This window comes from Balaenoptera musculus, chromosome 4 (genome assembly GCF_009873245.2).
Source record: "Balaenoptera musculus isolate JJ_BM4_2016_0621 chromosome 4, mBalMus1.pri.v3, whole genome shotgun sequence".
Lineage (NCBI taxonomy): Eukaryota > Metazoa > Chordata > Mammalia > Artiodactyla > Balaenopteridae > Balaenoptera > Balaenoptera musculus.
In genome coordinates, this window is record NC_045788.1 from 77,779,161 (window position 1) to 77,802,163 (window position 23,003).

Sequence of the window (23,003 nt, forward strand, 5' to 3'; positions counted from 1 at the left end):
CAGAACTTGCTCAGGTTGGTTGACTTTTGGACTGAATGAATGGAAAAAGAAAAGAGAGAGGGAGAGAAGGAAGGAAAAAAGTCAAATCAGTATTTTAAACACTGAATTACAGATACGTGAAGCCTGAGTGATTGTAATTCAAAGAGGGTGAGGAAGTAAATGGATCCTTTTGAGAAAATTCCGAAGGGGAGACTGGGTATTTGGATTTTTAAAGAGTCTATCTTAATAGTTTTACTTTAAATCAGAAAACATTCTTTAGCCTAGGGTTGGTTCGGTTTTTTTCCCATTTTTATATCGAACCGAAACTAGGAGGGAAGTGGTGGTGGGAAATTTTTTCTGAAATACTTAGACAGCATTTGGAAGAGTAAGAGTAGTTGGCCAAGGCCACAGTGGAGGTAAATATAAAGAAAGTGCGTGAAGAGGAATTAACCATGCAGCCGAAAGCCAGAGGAGCAGAAGAGCGCAGGCTTTCTGGGGGACTTTTGCAGGTGCTGGTTAATATATGTTCGTAATAACCAGTAGGTGGTGGTGTAAGCCCATAATAGCTTATTTTTTTGCCTGCATGGGATTAAAGTCTGAACTTTAAAAAAGTGAGGAAGTAGGTATGAATGTTGAATTTGTAAGTACATCTTATTTATTTCTACCATTTTAGATTAATAAACTAGTAAAATCTTTCAGTTTGGGGAATTTGTGTTTAGTTTTTTTTTTCCCTTTCTCTATTTTAGTTCAAATACATATGCTGTACATCACTCCCCCACCCACCTCCCCTTTTTAAAACAATTTTAGTTTGCAAAACCATAGTTCACACTGTTGCAAATGAGGGTCTTACCTCTGTCCATATTTAATCTTGGCAACAATCATTAGTGGTGTATGATATAACATAAGAGAGCATCTATGTACAAACATATACAATTTTATTGATATCTCTACAGACTACAAGAATTTTAAGTATAGTCACAATTGCTGAGTGCAACAGAAAAATAGTAATTTGTCATTTTCTGAAAAGATGCAAAAATTCTGAAGATGAAAGAAAGATACATCAATGATGTCATCTGTTTCTTATTTCCTAGAATAAAACATCACATAATTAAGTACTAAAAATTATAGGTTATTAGAGATTTTGATCCTGTGCACACTTGTCCATAACTACCACCTAGTTTATTTTCTGGCTTTGCAGTTGAGAAGGATGGGCCAATACCAGAGGGGAGCAGTGTGAGAGGAGAGAACTCTCCTGTTTTCTCATTGACTAGTATTGCCTTGGATAGGCAGACTCTCCCTTTTTTGAAGGTGAAATCACTCTTTCAGGGCACTGGAGGCCACATAGTCAGCTGCAGGCATTCTCCCTTTAAACACATGTCCAGTAACTAAGAAAATAAATCCAGACTCCTTTGCCCTGAGAGCAAAGACAACAATCAAAAAGGGAGAGTTGCTCTCCCGTCTTGCTAAGATCAAGTCCAATAAAATATAGCTATGGCAGAACAGGTACCTGGTACCCATGTCTCCTCCAAATGAAGAATGACTAATAAATTTGAACCTGATTTGGTAAATGATTGTTTTGAGAATTTCTACTATCCAACTATTGAGAATTAGTTTTCCACTTCGCGTTGCATGGTATTGAATTTCTTATGATATCTTTGGTGTCTGGTGATGTCACATGTATAAGGCAATTGAAACCTAGATGTTTGAATTGGAATAATTAGTGGCCAGTCATATAGGAGAAAATCACAAAGACAGAGATATTAAGAATTAATGGGGCACTGCCTGGTCAGAAATTTATACAGAACATTTGTTTTGGGTTGCGACACAGAATAAATATCAATCTGGCCAATATCTCCAATATCTTGCTTTCCTTGACCCCTCAGAAGTGGGGCTTAGACACCGGTCAGGGCAGACAAATGTGTCTTCCTTAGTAGTAGTTATCAACCTTGGCTGGACATCGGAACTATCTTGGAGGCTTTCAAAAATACTGATGTTTGGTTCCCACTCTGAAAGATTTTGGTGTAACTGGGAATATTAGAAGTGCCTTAGGTGATGCTTATGCACAGCCAAAGTTGAGAATCACTTCCCTACATAAATGTATAAATAGACCAACTGTGCCTCGGTTCCTCATCAAAGCTTCTTATGCTTCACTCTGGCTCCCATGTCCCTCTTTACCGCAGCCCACTTGTACCAAATTGCATTTCCTCTTCTTTCCTAAGTCAGACCTTTCCTATTTTGAATTTTGTCCTTTCAGGGCTATGTTGTCTGCACATATATACAATAAACTTCTACAGCCATGCTCCCTGGAATGGTGCAATCCAAATACATGACTTACTGGCAAGTATTTCTGGCCCCTGGAGCAGTGTGTCTGTGAAACAGTAACTGGTCACAAGTGGGGTTGGGGCTACAGAGGACATAGGTGAAGAAGCTGTGAAGGATACCACGTTTCTCCTGATGCAAAGAGCAGGCCTCGCAGAAATGTCTGACGCCTTTTGGCATTGCCCTCTCAGAACAAAAGTGGTCAAGTTACAACGCCTTCCCATGGAGACAGGCTATAATCACACAGATACTCCTGGGTTGTCCCAATGACCCTAAACCAATGAGAGGGCTTTTAGCTTACTCTTCTAAATCTGCTTCATTTTTCCCTTCTGCCAAACATTTTAAAACCAAGTATCTCAAAGAGCTAATCTTAATCTTCTTCAACCAACCTTGGGCATAATCTTGATTTTCCTCTTCCTTCCTCAAAGCCATGGTGATCCCTTAATGCAGATAACAGACACATGGTTCACATTTTAAAAAAGGACTCCAACAGTAAACTTTTTCCTTTACAATCCCTTAAGATCTTTGAGTACTAGAGACCTGGATTCTGATTTATTAACTGGAGAATCATTGAAATGCTATATGAAAGATTTGAAAAATTATCTTTATGACTGAATTATCAGAAAACATCTCACTCAGTTCTGTCACCATCCTTCCAAAGTTAGATAATGACTGTGATGATGACGGGCACTAAGTCCGGGTCTCAATGAAGTGTAGAGAGCAGAGCTGGTAGTACTGCTTTTGCAGGGGATTAAAATAAATGATAAATCAATCATCCATCCCTCCAAACTCCAAGGTTAATGGATGATTTCTTAGTAGGGATTATTGCTCGCATTATTAGAACCAGGAAAAAAAAAATACATCTAGCCTCATGATGAATTATAATGCTAAAGGCCCATTTTCTCCTGGGACACTAAGAAGGGCTTATCTCTTCAGGGAGTCATAATGAGATATGGTCAACTTGTAGAGAGACTGTGGTTTGCAAGCCTTATCTTCTGATGTCACCTTAAGCAGACAGAATGTAATTTTGATGACAACTAAGGCTCAGAGTCATTTTCTCTATCATTGTTCAAGTTACTAGGAGTATTTTTCTTATGTTCCAAGATAGAGGCAAGACATTTAAATAGTAGAGAAGAGGGATGTAAAGTATTACATGGATCAACAGTACTCCTTTTCCAAAGATGATGATGATGGTAAGATGGTGGGGGGTGTGTGTGTGTGTGTGTGTGTGTGTGCATGCTAAGGTCAGTGCCACAGAACAGAAATGTTCAAAGAGAAAAATCACGTCCATATTAGATTCTTGTTATTGCTATCTCTTTGAATTAGAAAAATAATTTTGATACAGTAAAACCTCATTAATTTGTATTCCACTAATCAGGAGTTTGTGGGATGAAGTTACCCTTACATTAAGAAAGGGTTTATAAAAACAATATTGAAAGACAAAAAGAACCTATTCTTTTCAAGCATTTCAGAAGCACCTTACTTCCAATTGACGTGCCAATTATAAACTTTTGATCTATTCATTAAAGCCAGTTTTAAGCACTTCTGTGAAATGCTATTTTGTCCTTTCTGGTATTTTTTCTGTATGCTTTAAAATATTCTGTAATTGTTATCTTTCAGTGATTCATGTAAGCTTTCCCCAAAATAGTATTTTATTGCATACGAACCACACATGTAATTCTGGGTATAATAATTTGTTACCGTGTACTAACGATGTTTAATTTTATACAAGACATATTACATATTCACATTTAATCTGTCTCCAAATGATGTAGAACAGTGGCTCTCAACTGGGGGTAATTTTGTCAATGGCTGGAGATATTTTTGATTGTCATTTTGGGGCGGGTGGGAGTGGGGGTCGCTACTGGCATCTAGTGGAGAGAGGCCAGGGGTGCTGCTAAACATCTGCAGTGCAAAGGACAGTGCCACATAACAAAGAATTTCCTGTTAATGGTGCCATTGTTGAGAAACCCTGATGTAGAACAAGTTAAGTCACATCCTATTGGGGCTTTAGAGATAGTCATTGAATTTAATGCCACTTTGGACTCTATTTCATTGTTTCTAAAATAAACCAATATTTTACTCTTTTAGTTTTATTTAACTATAGAAATGATAAAGTATTTGTTCAGAAAATCAGAAAACTGGGTCCTTGAAACTGATGGTACAAATAGTGTACTGCAATTTGGCTACCAGTGTTTTCCAAATCCTGGTCTCAAGTTTCTTCAGTATTTTTACTATATAATTTTATGTATCATGTTTTTATTTCCAAGTCAGGTTCTGTTACCCTAAGGCTGTTCACAGGAGTCTGGAGAGATTCATAGAAAGGCTTTTTTGAGAAATCAGGAGAATTCAAGGACTCTGAGAAATGCTATCCTGGTATACATTTTCTGACTTTCCTCCATCTCTTTTCAAAGATTACTCTTCTCAAAGATTAATTTGTTCTTCTCAAAATTACTGAGAACATTTGAAGGAAGTGCCACTTTAAACAAATTCACTAAAAATTTAAAAACAAAAAACAAGCAGAAATACTATTTTTGACTACTCAAATAGCCTGGACTTCAGGAAAATGGTGAATTCTTAAGAAACACAATGTGAGTCTGATAAGACCTTGATTAATTAAAATTCAATGAGCCAAACCCATTAATTTTCTTAAAAAAGATTCTTTTTGAAAGAACAACATACATATTATAGGATGGGTCCCAGAACCTGCATATGTTCATTTCCTAAGACTTTTGACTTCCAGAATCATATTAAATGATGGTAGCAGACATCTTTATTTTGTTTGCCTCTACTAGCTCTCTGTTGAGTTATAATAGATCATCTTTTATCATGTTAAGGATATTCTTTATTCCATTTTTAAAAGAGCTTTTAATAAGGAATAGGTATTTGGTATCTGTTGACATAATCCTGTGGCTTATGTTATTTAGCCTGTTGAGTGACAAAATTTCTGTTGTCCATAATGGTGACTAAAGCCAAGATAGCAAAAACACCACCACTTCATAACAATTTTCAGTAGTAAGTATTGAACCAAAAAGTAATTTCTAATGAAAGCCCTTGTTAATCAGAAATGTCAGAATCCCTTTCCTAAAACATTAACTGAGGTTTTACTGAATCAGACTAAAGAGAATGACCAGTTTGGTCTGTGAGTGTCAGGCTGCAAGAGCACCTTTGAATTGAAGACCCCACTGGGATTGAACAGTAATATACTGTGTAATTGGCAGACAAGGATACAAATGGAGCATTAAAAATATATCACTTTAGAAACTGAAACCAGAGTGTGTGAAATCAGTTCTCAAAGCTAACTGCATTGTTCCTGTAAGTCTAGTTTCCCCAAACCTATTGTCAACTCCCCTGCAGAGTATAAGCCAGGCTGAAAAAATGCTTTGAGGTGACCCAACACTGCACGGTTTGTGACTAAAAATAGCAACTTGTTCTGAAGGTGATAGAAACAGATATAATTGTGTTAGGAATAATTTACTGTACTGGCAATATTTGATTATGACCAAGAACTGCGAATAATGTAAAATATTATGGAGAGAGAAGAACGTTAATCAGACTCTTGCCATAAGAATTCAATAATGTCCTAGTATAATGAAAGTTATAGATGAAAAGAAAACTCTGGTTTTGTTTGTTTTTTCAGTTGGGTATTCAAATGTACTTGAAATGCACTGATATATTCTAACACAGATTTTTTAAAATTGTCAGGTGTGGTCCAATTTATAAAAATAGTTTACCATAAATCTTTTTTTCTTCTGTCACAACATGCTTTTTTTTTTCTTTTCCTCTTAAGATGTTAATTTATCATGCAAAAATTTTTTTCATTAAGTGCATTAATGCTTTTTGTTTGTACAGGATTTTTTCAAATCAGGACTCCCCGTAGTTCCTAAATGTAAATCCTTAGCAAACGACATACCAAGATGATAGCTCCATTCCACATGGGAAGAGGCAAATTCAGCCATATCTTGGGGTTTTAACCAGGGTTCCAGCCTTTGGGTTGTACAGTGTCTCTGATAAGTCTCCCTTATGATAACTTCAGATGGACTGTAATGGAACATTTTGTGGAAGAAACTTCTAGCAGTTGAATAGTGATGCTGGGAATAAATTTGGTTTCCCTGAATAATGGTTTCTCAAAGCAGTCATAGCTTCTTTAGAAGTTTAGAATTGGTACCATTTCTTATCCTTATATTTCAGCATTAACTGCAAAGAAAAAATAGTCACCGTAAGATGTTAAAAATTATTTAAAAGTGCTAATCAAAGCAAGCTCACATTGAGCTAATCATGCATATCAAAATCTCAAAACTTATAAGACTTCTTTTATTTTTTGAAATAAAGTGCATATAGAAAGATTTTTTTAAAAAACCAATCAAGCTCTAAAGAGTTGCCTGACAGGAAATGATTTTTAATGATTGAGACAAAAAGGGGTGTGTGGATCCCAGCCTCTACTGCCCCCTCACACCTTGTTGGGGGAGATCATGTAATCAACCTAAGTACCTTTTTAGCAGCTGATGCACAATATAGACCCAGTGTACCAGAACCAGTGGATAATTTTCCTTTAAGTCATCCTCTAAGGTAAAGAAGTATCAATATAGTATTAAAAAAACACTTTTCTCTCCCCAGTATGAGGGGAGTTATAATACTTATAATGAGATCCCAGTTACCTTGGCTCTCACACAGGATTACTTTCAGTGGCATCACTGGTTAGGCTTTCTTTTGCAGGACCTAAATGTTTAAAGTTATTACGTATGAAGATGCCTTTATTTACTTAGGCAGTTTACCTCATGTGCATGTTTGGAAAATGCTTCTGCACTGGTCATCATGCCTGCAGTTTTCTCTTCCAGCTCTCCTAGCCTCTGTCCTCTCTCATCAAGTGCGATCCGTGCACGAGTCAGCTCTCCCATCACCCCTCCGGCAGCACCTTTCATCCCTTCTATACCACCTGGTCCAGGAATGTGCTGTGCGAGGCTGCGTGATGCTTTTCCTGCTGAAGCTTCCCCAACTGGGAGTTCAAGCCATAGCAATTTAAAACATTCTGTCAGTAATTCAAGTAATTATAGTCAAGTTTATCACCAAAGTACTTACATTGAATTCTACTGTCATAGTTCTCATGAAGAGACATATTTGTTCCTATCATAGATCTGTATTTGCAGATGTTAGCATTTACCCAAGAAAAATGCCTATGAAAGAGACTGAGGGAGATATTGGTACCATAATATGCCTTATTGTGTGTGTGTGTGTGTGTGTGACGGGGTGTTCCATACAATTCGGCATAATTGCATTTCTTGACATTGCTGAGTTGGGATGCTCACAATTTTATTGTGACCTCATATTTAACCCATATTAGTGTCTGTTCTAATCTCAGGCCTGATCATTTATTTAAATTTCTGCCCAAGTTGGCATTCCAATCTTCTGTATTCATCTTGCCATCAGTCTTTGTAGGCCTCAGTTGTCGTTTTTCAAAAATCTGTGTGTGTGTGTGTGTGTGTGTGTGTGTATGTAAATACTAGAGAATGGGGTATATGCATGATGGGCATTAATAAACATTTGTAGGAACTTTATTACTTTATAAAAGACTAAAAATTTCCCCATCATTTACAAAGCGCAGTTTCACTTAATTTTAATGAAGTAACTTTTAAATATTGAAAAACAGCTATCTTAGTAAAAATTTAGTGAGAATTCCCAAGGATATAACATTAGGAATGGAATCTAGATCAATTTTTAAAAAAATAAGAGCCTTATTGAGGTAAAATTCACATATCATAAAATTCACTCCCCCCCCTTTTTTTTTTTTTAATTTTTGGCCATGCTGCACAGCTTGCGGGATCTTAGTTCCCAGACCAGGGATCGAACTCCTGGCCCCGGCAGTGAAAGCTCCAAGTCCTAACCACTGGACTGCCAGGGGATTCCCAAAACTCACCCTTTTTAAGTGTACAATTCAGTGGTTTTTAGCATATTCACAGATTTGTGCAACTATCGCCACTATCTAATTTTAGAACATTTTCATCACCCCAAAAAGAAAACTCTGTACCCATTAGCAGTCCCTTTCTAGTCCCTCCTTGCCTCAGTCCCTGGCAACTATTAATTTACTTTCTGTCTCTATGGATTTATCTATTCAGAACATTTTGTATAAAAGGAATCATACAATATGTGGCCGTTTTTGTCTTCCTTCTTTAATTTAGCATGATGTTTTCAAGGTTCATCCATGTTGTAGTATGTATCAAACGTCATTCCCTTTTATGGCTGAATACTATTCCATTGTATGGAGGCACCTAGATCTTTTGCATAGTTAAAAATTCAAGAAAAAAGGAGTTTTGATCTGTAAGACCAAATGGTGGGTCAGATATTCTGGAAAATGTATTCTTAATTTCTCTCTGAAAATGTTCCCTAGTATCTTTCTACTGCATTTTGATTATTGTTCATCAGAGTTTCGCAGGTAGATTTTTTAAAGTAATTTATTCTGTACCATTGGTAAACCTTGAATTCTGAATAAAGAATCTGTTTCCTAGAAGTAAAGGCAGGCAGATTCAAAAACATTTTTTCAGATTTTAGTAGCCAAATGTCTTCACCCTGCCTTGTAGGTATGATCTACCTGCAAATGACACATTTATTAGCTTACTCATTTTTTGTATGAATTGCATGTACTATTAGAATTGCATCTAATATAAAGTGACCAATTTTATTCATGTTTGGTAAACAAATAGTTTTCATGTTATAGAAGCAAAACGCTAGTCTAGAAACAGGTCTTCTGTTACTCACAGAGCTCTTCTCTGTCAAATGTTTGTCCACTTCCACCAAACAGTCCCTTGAGAAAGCCTCTGTTTTGAGCTTCTGGTGTCTCTATGGGAGTAAACAAATCTCCTAGCATGTCCTATATCAGATCAAAAGAAAATAGCATTAGACTGACTAAGAGTAAAGTAACAGATCAAAAGATAACATGGTGGCAGGTTAGAGCACGTCATGAAAAGGCAGTCTGTTCTCCATATATTTTCCTGGTGATTTTTGCTTTGCTCCCAGTTCTCTCTGGCATTTCTTTCTCCACCTCCTTCCTTTCCCTTCCCTTCTCCAAGAACTGACATCCTAAAATTTTCACTTTTCTGCCCTCTTCGTTTCTTCCTTCTACAATTAGAAAGCATGGGAAGCTAATATGCACCCTAGGATTAATTTACACTTGATCAGTGACTGCCAATCTAGACTTCTGATTCTCTTTCAATTACCATAGCGTCTTTCCTGTCCTAGTTCCCTTTCTGGAACCAAGCATGGACTGCCCTATGAAATGGGAAGCCTTTGGTGGTGTGTAGGGAAAGGCTGGATTTATTTTTATATCACATACAAAATTATGAAATAGCTCAAGATAATTTAAATGAGTCAAAGTAGGCAGCTACTGCATGGTGAGGTAAAATTGTTCTTAATATTTGATGTGATTTAGAATGACTGGGGAGATATCTTGTTAGAAACACAGATGCACAGGCTTTATTCCACACGTGCTAAATCAAAATTTGCATAGATGTGTTCTGGTTATCTGTATTTTTAACTTGCTCTAACTTTTTCTAACTTTTAACTTGCCCTAAAAAGTTTTAACTTGCTTTGGTCTTTCTAAAGCAGACCAAAATTTGAGAACCATTGGTTTGGAGGAAGGAACTTCAACCCAAAGTCCGACCTTTGACCTAATGTCAGTTTGTCTGTGAACTTGCAGCATGACTGTCATCATCATCCCCTTTCACCTCTACTCCCCAGACCTGTGCTCTTCCTCCGAATCCTTTCTCTTTGGAAATGGCTGCACCATCTACTAGTTCCCCAACCCAGAAATACAGGAATAATTATTAATTCCTTCCTTTCCTTCACTCCTACATCTAATAACCCTCCAATCTGACTGATTACACTTCATAGCCATTGAATCTGCTAACTTTTCTCTCTCCTCACTGTTGGCTGCCTTATTTCAAACCACTATTATTTTTGGCCTTAATTATTTTAAAAAGCCTCCAAATTTTTCTCCCTACTTTTAGTCTTAATTCCTCAAAACTAATTGCCATACTGCAACCAGAATATTAGCTTTAATAAACAAATTTGTTAAACCTTTTCAATGACTTGCTATTGCCCTGGGGATAAATGCCAGATTCCTTAAGGAGCTTACAAGGTGTTCCAAGCTCTGTTCTTGACTAACTCTCCAGCATCACCCCTTCACTCTCTCCACTTCCCAACTCAGCACTTTGTTGGAAGTTGCCTGAACTTTGGGGCTGTCGCATGCCTCTGCTCTGTCAAGAATATCGTTACCTTTTCCATCTCCAGCCATCCATTCCTATGGATAACTCCTATTCATCCTTCACAACCTTTTTCTAACTACCCCTTCCCTTTTGTTCCATCAACCCAGGTGCCCCTCTCACATGTCTCCCCAGCACCGGCACAGCCATATAACAGCATTTTCCAGAGTATTGTGGTTGTCTGTTTACTTATCTCTCCCTCCACACTAGCAGGTAAGGACTTGTATCTTGTTTATGATTGTGTTCCTAGAGCCCAGCCAAGTACCAGGCATATAAAAAACTCTAAGTATTTGTTGAATAACATTTATTATTATTTATTTTTAAAGCTTATTATGTTCCAGGCACTGTGCTCAGTGCTTTATATGAATTCTTTCTTAATTCTCACAGCAGTGCTTCAAGGTAGTAGATTAAGTAAAATGGCCAAAGTTATATAAGTGAGCAAAATGCAACTTAAATAGTTCAGAGCTTATACTCTGAACCTCTATATTGTAATGAATGGGTTTTAGTTTTCTTATTTCTAAAATAAGGAGGAGAAACCAATTAAATCCCTAAGATGCCTTTTAACATTTTGTGACCACATTTACTTATCCAAGGCTAGATAGGCTTTTATATTTATTTTGTTTCTAGGTTCTGCTTACCGCTATGATCAAAGACAAATGCCCAATTCTAACCTACAGGATATGTATTTATTTTGTATGGGTCTTAATCACAATTAAGATTTCTTTAAAAAAAGTTCGTTAACTCCCCGAATTGTATGCAAAATTTTTGTGTGTACATACATATTCCCCACCCTGGAGGAAGATTTTTATAATCTTTCAGAGGATTCTCCATAGGCAAAACAAACAATAAAACACACAAAACAACCATTGATATGTATGATCTCCACATTCTTCGCACATCCCGTTTTTTCTTATTTTTTTCTGTGTATATCTGGAACCACACTAGAACTTGGTAGCATCACAATGATGAACATATATTCAAAACATGTTCTAGGGCAGGCATATTTATTGTCTGGCTCAATAATATTTTAGCTTTTAGACATCTTTCTAATTTTTTCTCTTTTTACAACTGTGTCCGATGTTTATTCATAAATGTGCCTGACCTACCTGTAGATTATCACACATCTCTTGGCTGTATGTTAACCGCTGAATTTCAGTAGGAGAGACAAGGTATAATGCCTGTCCTTCATTGGTAAAACAAAACGTCCGTGCTATCCTCATGTCTGTCAGTGGCAAATAATTAACATCCAACATTGGGCGAAGACTAGGTAGGCTGAATGGAAAAAAACAAATCCACATTTCATATTCAAGTTGTTAGAAGCTTTTAATTTCTTCGTATAAAATGTGCAGATCCTTACATAAAACAATACTTTTTATACCACTATTTTATGGTTGTTTCTTTATCCTCTTGAATTCTCAATGGTAGTAAACTAGACTTTCACATAAAGTCATATTCACAAAAAAGTATGGGCACAGTTCTATCTTAATCCACAGATACTTAGCAAATGTCCTTGAAGGATGGATTAAATGCAGTGGCCAGCAATTTCAAAATGCTTTTTGGAGCATTTCACAGGTTCCTACAGTACAGCTGTAATCTTTGATTATGGCAGAAACACCACCGCTAGAAAGTGGCTGCCTGCATACTTGGTCTGTTGTCTCTTTTTAAGGCAGAACTCCTGGGTCTGAGGAGGTTATACACTGATGAAGTGGGTCTAGTTCACTGTGCCTGGGAATGGAGTGGCTTTGCTCCCCATTCCTTTACTTCCTCTATACACAGAAAGTGAAAATCACCTATGACTTAAGGCACCTGCACTGAAGACATGATTAATAAACAAGCATGGCTGGGGGGCTGTAACAGAATTAGTTACAAATAATAGATCAGAATTTGCACATCCAAGCTAATACCACATCTCAAGTGTCTTACTGACTGGTTCTATGCTTATCCTAATGTTGTAGTCAAATGATTTTGCTTACATATTTATAAAAATGTACTTTTGGATACTGTCACTAGAGCCAGATTTACAAACTACTAAAGAAAACCAATCTCAATGCTTTTAAAGCACATCTCTAATGCCAAAAAGAGAAAAATAAACTTGTAGATAAATCTCAAGCTTTGAAATCATTCTACTGATTGTAGTGTGCACAATGATTTTAAATTAACCCAGATCATAAAACCAGCACCTTGAAAAAAAAGTACTTATTTCTCTTATCAAAGTAGTTTGTAATTACGACTTAAGCCCTAGAATCTTACCATATAAAATGGGACCTGAAATCTGTGCTATAGGAATAAGTTTTTCATGAGGTCCTAGCGCCGTGCTGTCCAATATGGTAGCCACTAGTCACGTGTGGCTATTGAGCAGTTGATATATGGCTTGTCTGATTTGAGATATTCTGTAAGTGTAAATTATATACTGAATTTCAAAGATTTAGTATGAAAAAAGTATATTAAAAATACATGTGATGGCGTTTGAAGTAACAAAGATCCTTAGGATATGAGTCCAAAACAAACCCAGTTAAACAGACTTCCATTCATTCAGATTAATGGGTTGTGGTGGGGAAGAGGTTCCTATGGACTTTCCTGATAAGTTGTGTTGTCTATGTAGCATAATAAAAGTAAGCCAACAAAATACAACAGGTGTAATCACTTTTGGTAGGAAAAGGAAAAGAGTAAGTCAATTGCTAAGGGCTAGGAAACAAGCACTCTTAAAGATGAAAAAAAATAGTTTTTTTCTGTGTAAGGACATTTTTATAAGGAAATAGTGTCAAGTAACTAAAGATGGTTCCCACTAAAAATGGCTCTCTCAGCCCAGTTTGAGAACTTTATACATAGATAAGCCTCTTGCATCTCTCTCTACTCTTTTCTAGGTCTGGGTACATTGGCACATAAGCAATCATACCTACCTAGCAACTATCTGAAAACTAGGACTTGAGGAGATTGGGCTTAGTGTAGTTAAGTTCTGCATTGGAAGTATGGAGTCCTAACCATTGGACCGCCAGGAAAGTCCCGTAGTTAAGTTCTGATAGGGTCTGGAAAGATCTGGGAATGCTTAGCAAGGTCAGGAACATACCAATTTGTAGACTCCAGTTACTGAAGCCACGTGTTTCCTAGCCACACCTTACACATGACTAAAATCATGTCAAAATCACTTCCTTTTCAAATATTTTTGAGATCCTCATGAACACATAAAGAGTTTCCACTAGGACATAATATTAAAGTAGTCATTATCATGTAAAACAGCTTTTACAAAGGGCAGAGACAGAGAGATCATTTTATCTTTCCTATTGCTATGACTCCTGTTGCTTTTTAAACTTGCTTTTCATTTCTCAAGAAATTCCCCTCCTCATAAATGTAGATGTAGCATGTATTCATTTAAGTAGAAATTAATTTTCAGATATACCATTTAAGAAAAGAAGACATACTAAAATTTTGCAAAAACAGAGTAAGTAGTCACTATCAAGCTAAAAACTCAATTGTGAAATAACATTTTTGAGTGACTAAACGTGAGCTTAGGGGAGTATACACACATTTTTTTTTTTTCCTTCTAAACTAAGGCATGTCTAGGAGTTAAGTCGTTATTTTCAAACAAGACTGGAATGGCCTTCTTCAGAAATCTCTAAAAAGAGCTTGAGAAAGAGAAACCAGATAAAGAGAGAAAGAGTAAGACATATGTAAGAGAATGAGCAGGCCATAAATGATTGTTTTTATGTTTTCAAAACTTTCTCCTTCATTAACTACTTCTTGGCTTACAAATCTACTCATGTCTCCCCTATTAAAGAAAATATAACAATAAAAACACTCTCAAACACCCAGTTTTGCTCTCGAACTACTTTCCTGTCTCTCATCTCTCTTTTTACCAAAATTTTCCCAAAGAATACTGTCTCAGGGGTTGGCAAACTTTTTTTTAAAGAGCCAGATAGTAAATATTTTAGGCCTCCGGTGCAACTACTTGACTCTGCCCTATTGTGCACAAGCCCCTCCGGGCAGTATGTAAGCAAATGGGTGTGGTTGTGTTCCCTGAACCTTTGTTTATGGCCATTGAAAATTTGAATTTCATATACTTTTCACATATCATGAAATATTCTTCTCTGATTTTTTTCAACAATTTGAAAATGTAAAAACCATTCTTAGCTTGCAAGCTGTACAATATCAGATTGGGGGGAGGGGAGGGTAGATATGGCCTGGGGCTGTAGTCTGTCAACCCCTGATCTATGCCACTGCCTCTCTTCTTGCCCCCTTGAAATGTAGTCTTACCTCCACCGTGCTCCTAAGATTTGCTTTCTCAAAGATCACTAATATCTAGGTGCCAGATCTAGGGTTTTTTCTTGTACCCAAACTCTTTGACCTTTCTGCTCTGACTGCCTCTTGACCATCGTTTCGGTAGTCTTCTGTCCTTTGTTTTGATACTCTGCTGTTGTTTTCATTTCATGAAGTTCTGCTACTCTGATCCTTTTCCTAGCTCTCTGATGACTTCTCAATCTCCTTTGCTGGAGTTTCTTTTTTCTCCACTATCTAAATGTAGACATATGCACCCCTCCCCCCCAATTTTTGTCCTAAGACCAGTCTATTTCTCCTCTTTTTTTATACTGTCTTCTTTGACGATTTCATTCACTGCTACAACTTTCACTAATGCATTTACGTAAATCATTTCCAGAGCTGTATCTTCCACCCCTATTTTTTTAAGAGTCCAGACCTTAAATTGCTGGCTAAACTTCTGCAGGCTGGCATATAAGCACCTCACATTCCAAGCATTCATTCTCAATTCATTCCCTAACTTCTCATTATCAGTCTTTCTAAATTCTGACTTTCTTATCTGCTAATGACCTCACTATTATCCAAGTTCATGATAAAACTTTTTAACCTTTAAGTTCTCTTCTAACCCTGAGATTTAAAGACCTCCATTACCTTTCACAACCAATTGGTTTTACATTCAGCAAATTTCCCTCAATTATCCCTCACATCTGTTTCCACCTAGCCTTCAATATAGTTACGACTTCAGTTCAAAAGCCCATCCAAGCTCTCCCTCCATGTATATTTCTTAATGCATAGCTAGAGCAGGTTAAAATAAAGTGATGACTTTTAGTATACTGTTCAGTGTTGATCTCACTTTTTCCTAGACTTGCAACCTCAGGAAAATTTGTTAACATATGTAAAATGGAGGATGCAAATAACACTTTATTTTCCTATGTCCTAGAGAAGTTATAAGGATAAAATTAAATTCTGTATGGAAAATTCTTGTGTGTACTATGAAACATAGTAAAGGTAACAGTTCATTTCTTTCCTTGTAGTTTATTCATCTTCATATATCCTGTGCCTAGCATGGCATCTGGGAGATAACATGTGCTCAATAAATGTTGAATGAATGTGTAAATGACTGGAGAATCACTCTTTCCTTAGATTCCTTGATGTCAATTAACATATTTCATTCACAGTGCAAAGCATTTTTAGCAAAAACAAAAAACAAACAAAAACAAATAAAAACTCAGTCTCCTCAAAGTTTTGAGCAATAAAACATTCACAAATATAATGAAACAATGATCTCAGTTTGCTTCTTGATAACATCTTGCACATTACACATATACTTTTCATAATTGTACCTTGTTTGCACTGTTATGATTACCAGACAATTTATAAAGAAGGCAAGTACCTCATTATCATGATATGCCCATTGGCACAAAAGCATGCCAAGCAGGCACTGTTACACATGACCACCACATCTGCTTGTAGTATAAAAGATGTCTCGGTGATGTTATGAACATAGAGGCAAGTCTGAGAAGGCAGTGAGAAGACTTTGGCTTGTTTTTCTGAGCAGATTATTGTATACTGATGATCTCCTATTTCTTGGGATGGAGAGGGGCAGTTCATGACCAGCTTTCTTCTCCAAGATTTCTCATTTTCATCTATGTTGTTTGGATCCCTCCAGACTTCATATGGTGGTTGCATTAATCTGCCAGTTCGGTCCATACAGGAGAATGTTAGGACAGCTCCTTTCAATGAGAGGAATGTACCTATAAAAACAATTTCATATCACTGGCACATGAAATTCTTTCTAAAACAGCTGCTATTCATCTATGGGTGATAAATGTTTTATATTATGATAATTCATATCTATAGTGTCATAATATTGCAGTATTATACATAAATCAGTAGATTTGTGAGTTCATCAGTTGCAATAACTTGGAATCCTAAAAGGTAGGGTCTAAAAGGAGTCTAAGACATCAACTTGTCAAATCCTCTCATTATATTAATGAGAAAACAGAGACCCAGAAAGATGATGAGACTTGGGCCAGGTCACATAGCAAGTTAGTGGCTGAGCCTGGACTAGAACTCAGGCTTCTTAATTCCTAATCCAGTATCCTTTCATTATACTATATAGTATTCATTAAAATACTTTTTTAAAGAGCAAATTTTAGAAAATTTATACTTTTAATTTATTGAATAACCAGCTGAAAAAAAAATGCCAACTGATTCCACTTCTTTATTTTACAGACCCATTCACTAGAAAATGCTATTTTTCTTCTTCTGAAAATGAACACTCAGGATATTTCATGAAATTTAAATATCTAGAGTTCATGCTAGCAATTTTGATTGTATTTAAAAAAATCCAAACTAGCTTTGGTGTTTAGGCAGGCTTATGCATCTTTTATGCAGAAAAATGGTTTACTCACCTGGAATCTCCAAGGTTGAATATCCATGCCAGATTATTACCTATGGGTGATTTTTACCAGTCCCAGAGACAAGATACTATGAAGCTTAGGAAGTAACTTGGGGTAGACTGACCTTTGGACATTTCCAGATTCTCCCCTAAGCAGCCTTTTCTTTCCTTTCTCCTTTGACATCATGTAGAGAAAGGAAGTTATCCCAGGCTGATATACCTCAGGAATGTACATGTACCAGAGACTTAGGAAGGGTGTTATAAAAATACATTCCATTTAGAAAGTACTTTAAAAAGTATTTAAAATTAAAAATAACATGTTTAGATGATGTAATATGATTTTTAAAAAAAAGCTCTAAGTCCAAAATATAGCCTCTACTATTTCAGAAATACACATTACAAAGGAAGCTTAAATTTAAGGACTTCTATAATAAGGTATTAACAATTCGGTCTACAGTAAATAATTCACCAGACAATTAATGAGGATTTTCCTCCTCAAAGAGGTCTTACTGGCTAGAAGTGTACCTTACTCCAGCTTTCCAAATTACCAGTCTTCCCCACTAAAATCTTAACTCATTCAATCAACAAATATTTATTGAGGGTTTACTATGTGTTCTAGGCTCTGTTTTAGGCACAGGGGAATAAAATAGTGAATAAAACAGATAAAAATCCCTACCTTCACAGAACTTACTTTCTATGATAGAGACAGACAATATATACGATAAGTATATATATGAGATTAGACAGCAATAAGTACTAAGGAAAAAATAAAGCAGAAAAGGGGATAGAAATTCTTGGAAAAGGGTGTGATTAAATTTTAAATAGAGTAGAAGATGTTAAGGACTAAGGTTTGTTCATTTCCCCTCCCCAAATTCATACATTAAAGCCCTCCCCCACTCCCCCAGTGTGGATGTATTGATATTTGGAGATGGGCCCTCTATGGGAATATTTAAGGTTAAAGGAGGTCATAAGGGTAGGGCCCTGATCTGATAGAATTGGTGTCCTTATAAGAAGAGACACCCAGAGACCTAGCTCTTTCTTTCTCTCTCTCTCTCCCTCTCTCTCTCTCTCTCTCTCTCCCCCACCTCCCCTCCCCCACACGTAGGAAAGGTCACATGAGTACACAGTGAGAAGGCAGCTGTCTGCAACTCAGGGAGAGAGCTCTCACCAGATACCAACACTGCTGGTATGTTGATTTGAGACTTCCAGTCTCCAGAAGTGTGAGAAAATAAAATTCTGTTGTTGAAGTCACCCAGTTTGTGGTATTTTGTTAAGGCAGCCTGAGCAGATTTATACAGAAGAGGAGGCTTCTTTGCATTGTACTGTGGAATTAAGGCTCAGGAAACCAGCACAAAATATTCTGGCTACTGTGATTATCCTTTATCTCTGATCCAAGAGTCTCATGTCTTCTATCAGCATCCATGAAACTGGCAACTTAAATTTATTAGCTTGCAAGTAAAGTAAAATCTCAAACTATTCACAGATCTTGACCTTCTAGAGTAGTTACGGGCAGACTTTTAGGAGATGAGATCAGAGATAATACGGAGCTAAGTCATGTAGGTTCTTGTAGGACACAGTAAAGACTTAGACTTTTACTTGGTATGAGATGGGAAGATTTTGAGAATAGAGTAATATAATCTAATTTCCATTTGACAGGATCACTCTTTGTGCTGGGTATATCCTAAAGGGAGTCAAGGCTGGAAGAAAGGAGAGCAGTTAAAAGGTTAGTACAGTAATTCAGGTGAGAAATGGATGGAGGCTTGCTCAAACCAGGTGGTAATAGTATAAAGGGTGAGAAATGGTCAGAATCTGAGTATATTACAAAGGTCAAGCCAACAGAATATGCTAATAAGTTGGAGTTAGCGTGTGAAAGAGATACAGTGGTCAAGATTGATTCTAATGCTTTTGACCTGAGAAACTGGAAGGATGGAATTGCCATTAATAGATATGGGAAAGACTGTGGGAGAAAGGAAAGGAATATTAGGAACTCAGTTTGGGACATAAGTTTGAGATACTTATTAGACATCCAAGTGTATGTCATATCCCTATAACTGGATACCTATGTCAGGAATTTGGGGATAGGCCAGACTATAAATATAAATATATGACCCATTAGATTACAAAAGGCATTTAAGGTAATGAGGCTGGCTGATTTCATGTAGAGCTTGAATATAAATAGAAAACAGAAAAGGTTCAAGGAGTCTGTCTTTGAGCATGCCGGTGTTTTAAGTCCAGTGAAATGTAGAGGAGCGAGCAAAGGGGACTGAAAAAGAATGGCTATAAAGGTGGAAGAAAACTAGGTAAATAAAGTATCCTGGAATCTAAGCGAAAAGTGCAATGTTATAAGGCAGGGAAAATGGTAAACTGCAATATGTTGCTGATGTGTCAGGTAAGATGTGACTTGAGAATTGACCATTGGATTTAGCAGTGAGGTCAGTGATGACCTATATAGAGCTTTTTGTTGATTGGTGTGGGAGAAAGTTTGATTAGAATGCACTCAAGAGAGAATGGGAGAATAAAACTGGAAATAGTGAATATAACATAACTATTTCAAGGAATTTTGCTCTAAATAAAAAGAAGTGAAATGGGGCATTGTAGGAGAATAGATTCAAGGAGGGTTTTTCTCTTTTAATGGGAGAAATAACAGCATGTTTGTATGCTGATCTAGTAAAAAGATGAATATTTATTATAATTATATAAAGGAAACAGGAAAACTTGCTGGATTGACTTTCTTGTGTAGGTGAAAGGGAGTAGAATCTAGTGTACAACTGGAGACATTCACCAAGTCAGGAGCTTACACAGTTTAGTCACAACAGGAGAAAAGGTAGAGACCATGGAGATACAGACAGACAGGTTGGTAGACATGGTGGTGGCAGCTGCTGAAGTTCTTATCTGATCGTTTCAGTTTTCTCAGTGAAAGAGGACAGACACGTGGTCATTAGCTGAGATTGAAAACAGTGGAGGAGGTATTGGAGCTCTGAGGAGAGTGGAGAAAATATGTAATTATTGTTCAAGAGGGTGGACAGAGGACTACCCAGCAGCACAGGAACCCACTTGAGGTTAATGATGATTTATTTCAAAATGAGACTTTTTAGTCTGGTTATATATTCTCCAGCCATATTCAGCTACACAGATACAGAAATAAAGTAGGTAGAATTAAATTTAACCAGGATTGTGATTAACCATATTATGTATGTGTGATGTTATGATTTATGATAAATATCTATTTGGTCTTTATCCCTGTTTCTGGCACAGTGCTCTAAAATCCTTGGAATTTCCTGACAAGAGCAACACAGGTGTCTTTCATTTTGTTAATGAGGTGATTTGGGGGCCTCACCTAAGGATAGGGGCTTCTTGCCAGGGGAACCAACCAGGTGATTAGAGGGTTAGCACTTTCAGCCCCACCCCCCTACTTCTGGGGTGAAGAAAGAAGCAGGAGATTGAGTTCAATCACCAATGGGCAATGGTTTAATTAATCACACCTGTGTAAGGAAACCTCCATTAAAAACCCAAAAGGCGGGGGTTTGGAGAGCTTCCGGGTTGAGCAGGTAGAGCTGTCGGAGAGAGCTCTTGGAGAAGGCATGGAAACTCCACGTCCCATCCTACATTCCTTGCCCTAGGCATCTCTTCCATCGGATGTTCAGCTATATCCTTTCATAGGAAACTGCTAAGCAGTAAGTAAACAGTTTTTTTGAGTTTTGTGAACTGCTGTAGCAAATTAATTGAACCCGAGGAGGAGGTTGTGGAAACCTCAGGTCAGAAGAACAGGTGACTTGGGATTGGCATCTGAAAGAGGGGGAGGGGACAGTCTCATTGGACTGAGAACTTACCCTGTGGGATCTGACACTATCTCCATGTAGATAGTGTCCGAATTGAGTTAAATTGTGGAACACCCAGCTGGTGTCTCAGAGACTTGTTTGTGGAGAAAACCTCCACTTATCTGGTGTCAGAAGTGTTGTGAGTGTGGTAGTCATGTGAAAGTAAAGGAAACGCACAGGAGAAACATGGAAGGAGGAAGGACTGGCTTTTTCCCTATACAGGAGGATAGAACATTGTTTTTTCCATCCCAGCATGCAAAATTGCATTTGTACTATTATCACCTGCGGCTTGTTTAAAAACAAATTCTCAGACTCCACCCCAGACCTACTGAATTAGAAACTCTGAGAATGGTTGTAACAAACCCTCCAAGTGATTCTGATACAGACTAAAGTGATGGCTACTGGGATGGATAATCTTTAGGTGTTTTTTCACTCTAAAATTCAGTGATTTAGTGCTTTAGTTCAAATTTCCGTATCATTGATGAGAATTTGTTGTCAAGACAACCAAGATAATTTAATGGGAAATTAAATTAAAAAAGAGAAGTGGGCTTTTCTTTGTTGAGAGATTTTTGATTACTGATTAAATCTCCTTATTAGTTACAGGTCTGTTGAGACTTTCTATTTCTTTATGATTCAGTCTTGGTCGGCTGTATGTTTCTAGGAGTTTATCCATTTCTTCTAGGTTATCCTACTATATTAAGAACTATATATCTAGATCATTGGATTTTCCCAAAGAAGTACATTCTTTTAATCTCTTCATAAAAGAAGGGAGTCTGGCAAGAGTTTGAATTCATGACAGTAGCATGTGACAAAAGGGTACATAAAATTTCATTTGTTTTTTGATAGTACCTGTAGAGAATTTTACTTTGCTTTTTTAATTCAATGAATTTAAAATATCTAAAAATCTTAATAGCTTCCCACATGTTTAGCTATTAAGGGCTTAGACAGATTCCATGCTTTACTCAGCAGTTTCAAGTGACAGTATATCTACTTTGGAGAAAATAGAATTGCTACAAACACATTCAATACAACTAGTAATAAGAACTGTAAACAACTAATAGAGCTGCTACCTATAAGTGGAGAGTGTGTATGTTTGTTTTCCTGTATTAAGCTGTGATTATACTTCAGTCAAAAACAATCATTATGCTTGAACTATATTCTTATTTATTAGTTTTTAAGATGTAATGCATGAATTTCACAAATATGTTTGAAATATACACATCTTATATGGAAAGGCCCTAACTAAATACTTGCATAGAGTGAAATTTCTCATCAAGGTTTAGACTTAAGATTAAAAACTACATCCTTCTCATTTGATCTCCAGACAAAACCTGTTAACTAGTTTCATATTATATCTGTGAGATAGCACATTCACTCATCTATACATTTGCATAAGTTAATTGTTCTTCATCAGAGAGCTGGATTTTAAAGGAATTAAATACTAGCAAGTAAGTCTGACATAGGGAGTGGGCTGGGAAAAGCCTAGAGTAGAGGGTAAGTCTAGGAGATATTTCTGTCAGCAGGCAAAGGACAACACAAGAATACTGTAAGAAAAAGAATAAAGGCAAGAAGATCATCTCTGATATACTTTTGCATATGAAAACAAATATATCTAAGCTTAGGTGATATGTAAACAAATATATCTAAGCTTAGATAATATGTAAACAGATATATCTAAGCTTAGATAATATGTAATAAAAAACTGAATTAGTAAGTTAAAATCATATCCTTAGTATACAAAAAGGAAAATCTAGAGAAAATGAGGTAAGTCCATCTACACAAATCTTTATCTCTTACATTTTTAATTTTTCTTTATCAGCCCTTCTTTAAGTGAGGCACGTGTTCATGGGTTTTAAGTTTGTGAAACTAAAATATTTTAACCACAATCAAGTTAAACTCCTTTCTCTTTCCACTGTAATTTTCTTCCAGTTAAGTGACATTGTAGTGAATAGGCATTTCAGGAATCTGGACAAGGGAAAT

The 23,003-nt window shown here is 36.7% G+C and overlaps 1 protein-coding gene across 10 annotated transcripts in view; it reads right to left on the reverse strand.

The window, feature by feature from the left end:
* Positions 1–797: 797 nt before the first annotated feature.
* STXBP5L (syntaxin binding protein 5 like) overlaps positions 798–23,003 on the reverse strand; it is a 376,785-nt gene continuing 354,579 nt past the window's right edge. For 9 of the 10 annotated variants that reach the window (XM_036850882.1, XM_036850881.1, XM_036850878.1 and 6 more), the window contains 5 exons: positions 16,198–16,558; positions 11,660–11,825; positions 9,052–9,163; positions 7,074–7,294; positions 6,066–6,495 (listed from right to left, as the gene is read on the reverse strand). In XM_036850882.1, coding sequence (XP_036706777.1) covers positions 6,454–6,495; positions 7,074–7,294; positions 9,052–9,163; positions 11,660–11,825; positions 16,198–16,558 — 902 coding nt within the window. In that variant the 3' untranslated portion in view covers positions 6,066–6,453. Of the gene's footprint in view, positions 6,496–7,073; positions 7,295–9,051; positions 9,164–11,659; positions 11,826–16,197; positions 16,559–23,003 lie in introns of all 10 variants that reach the window. The other variant, XM_036850880.1, reaches the window with a different exon arrangement.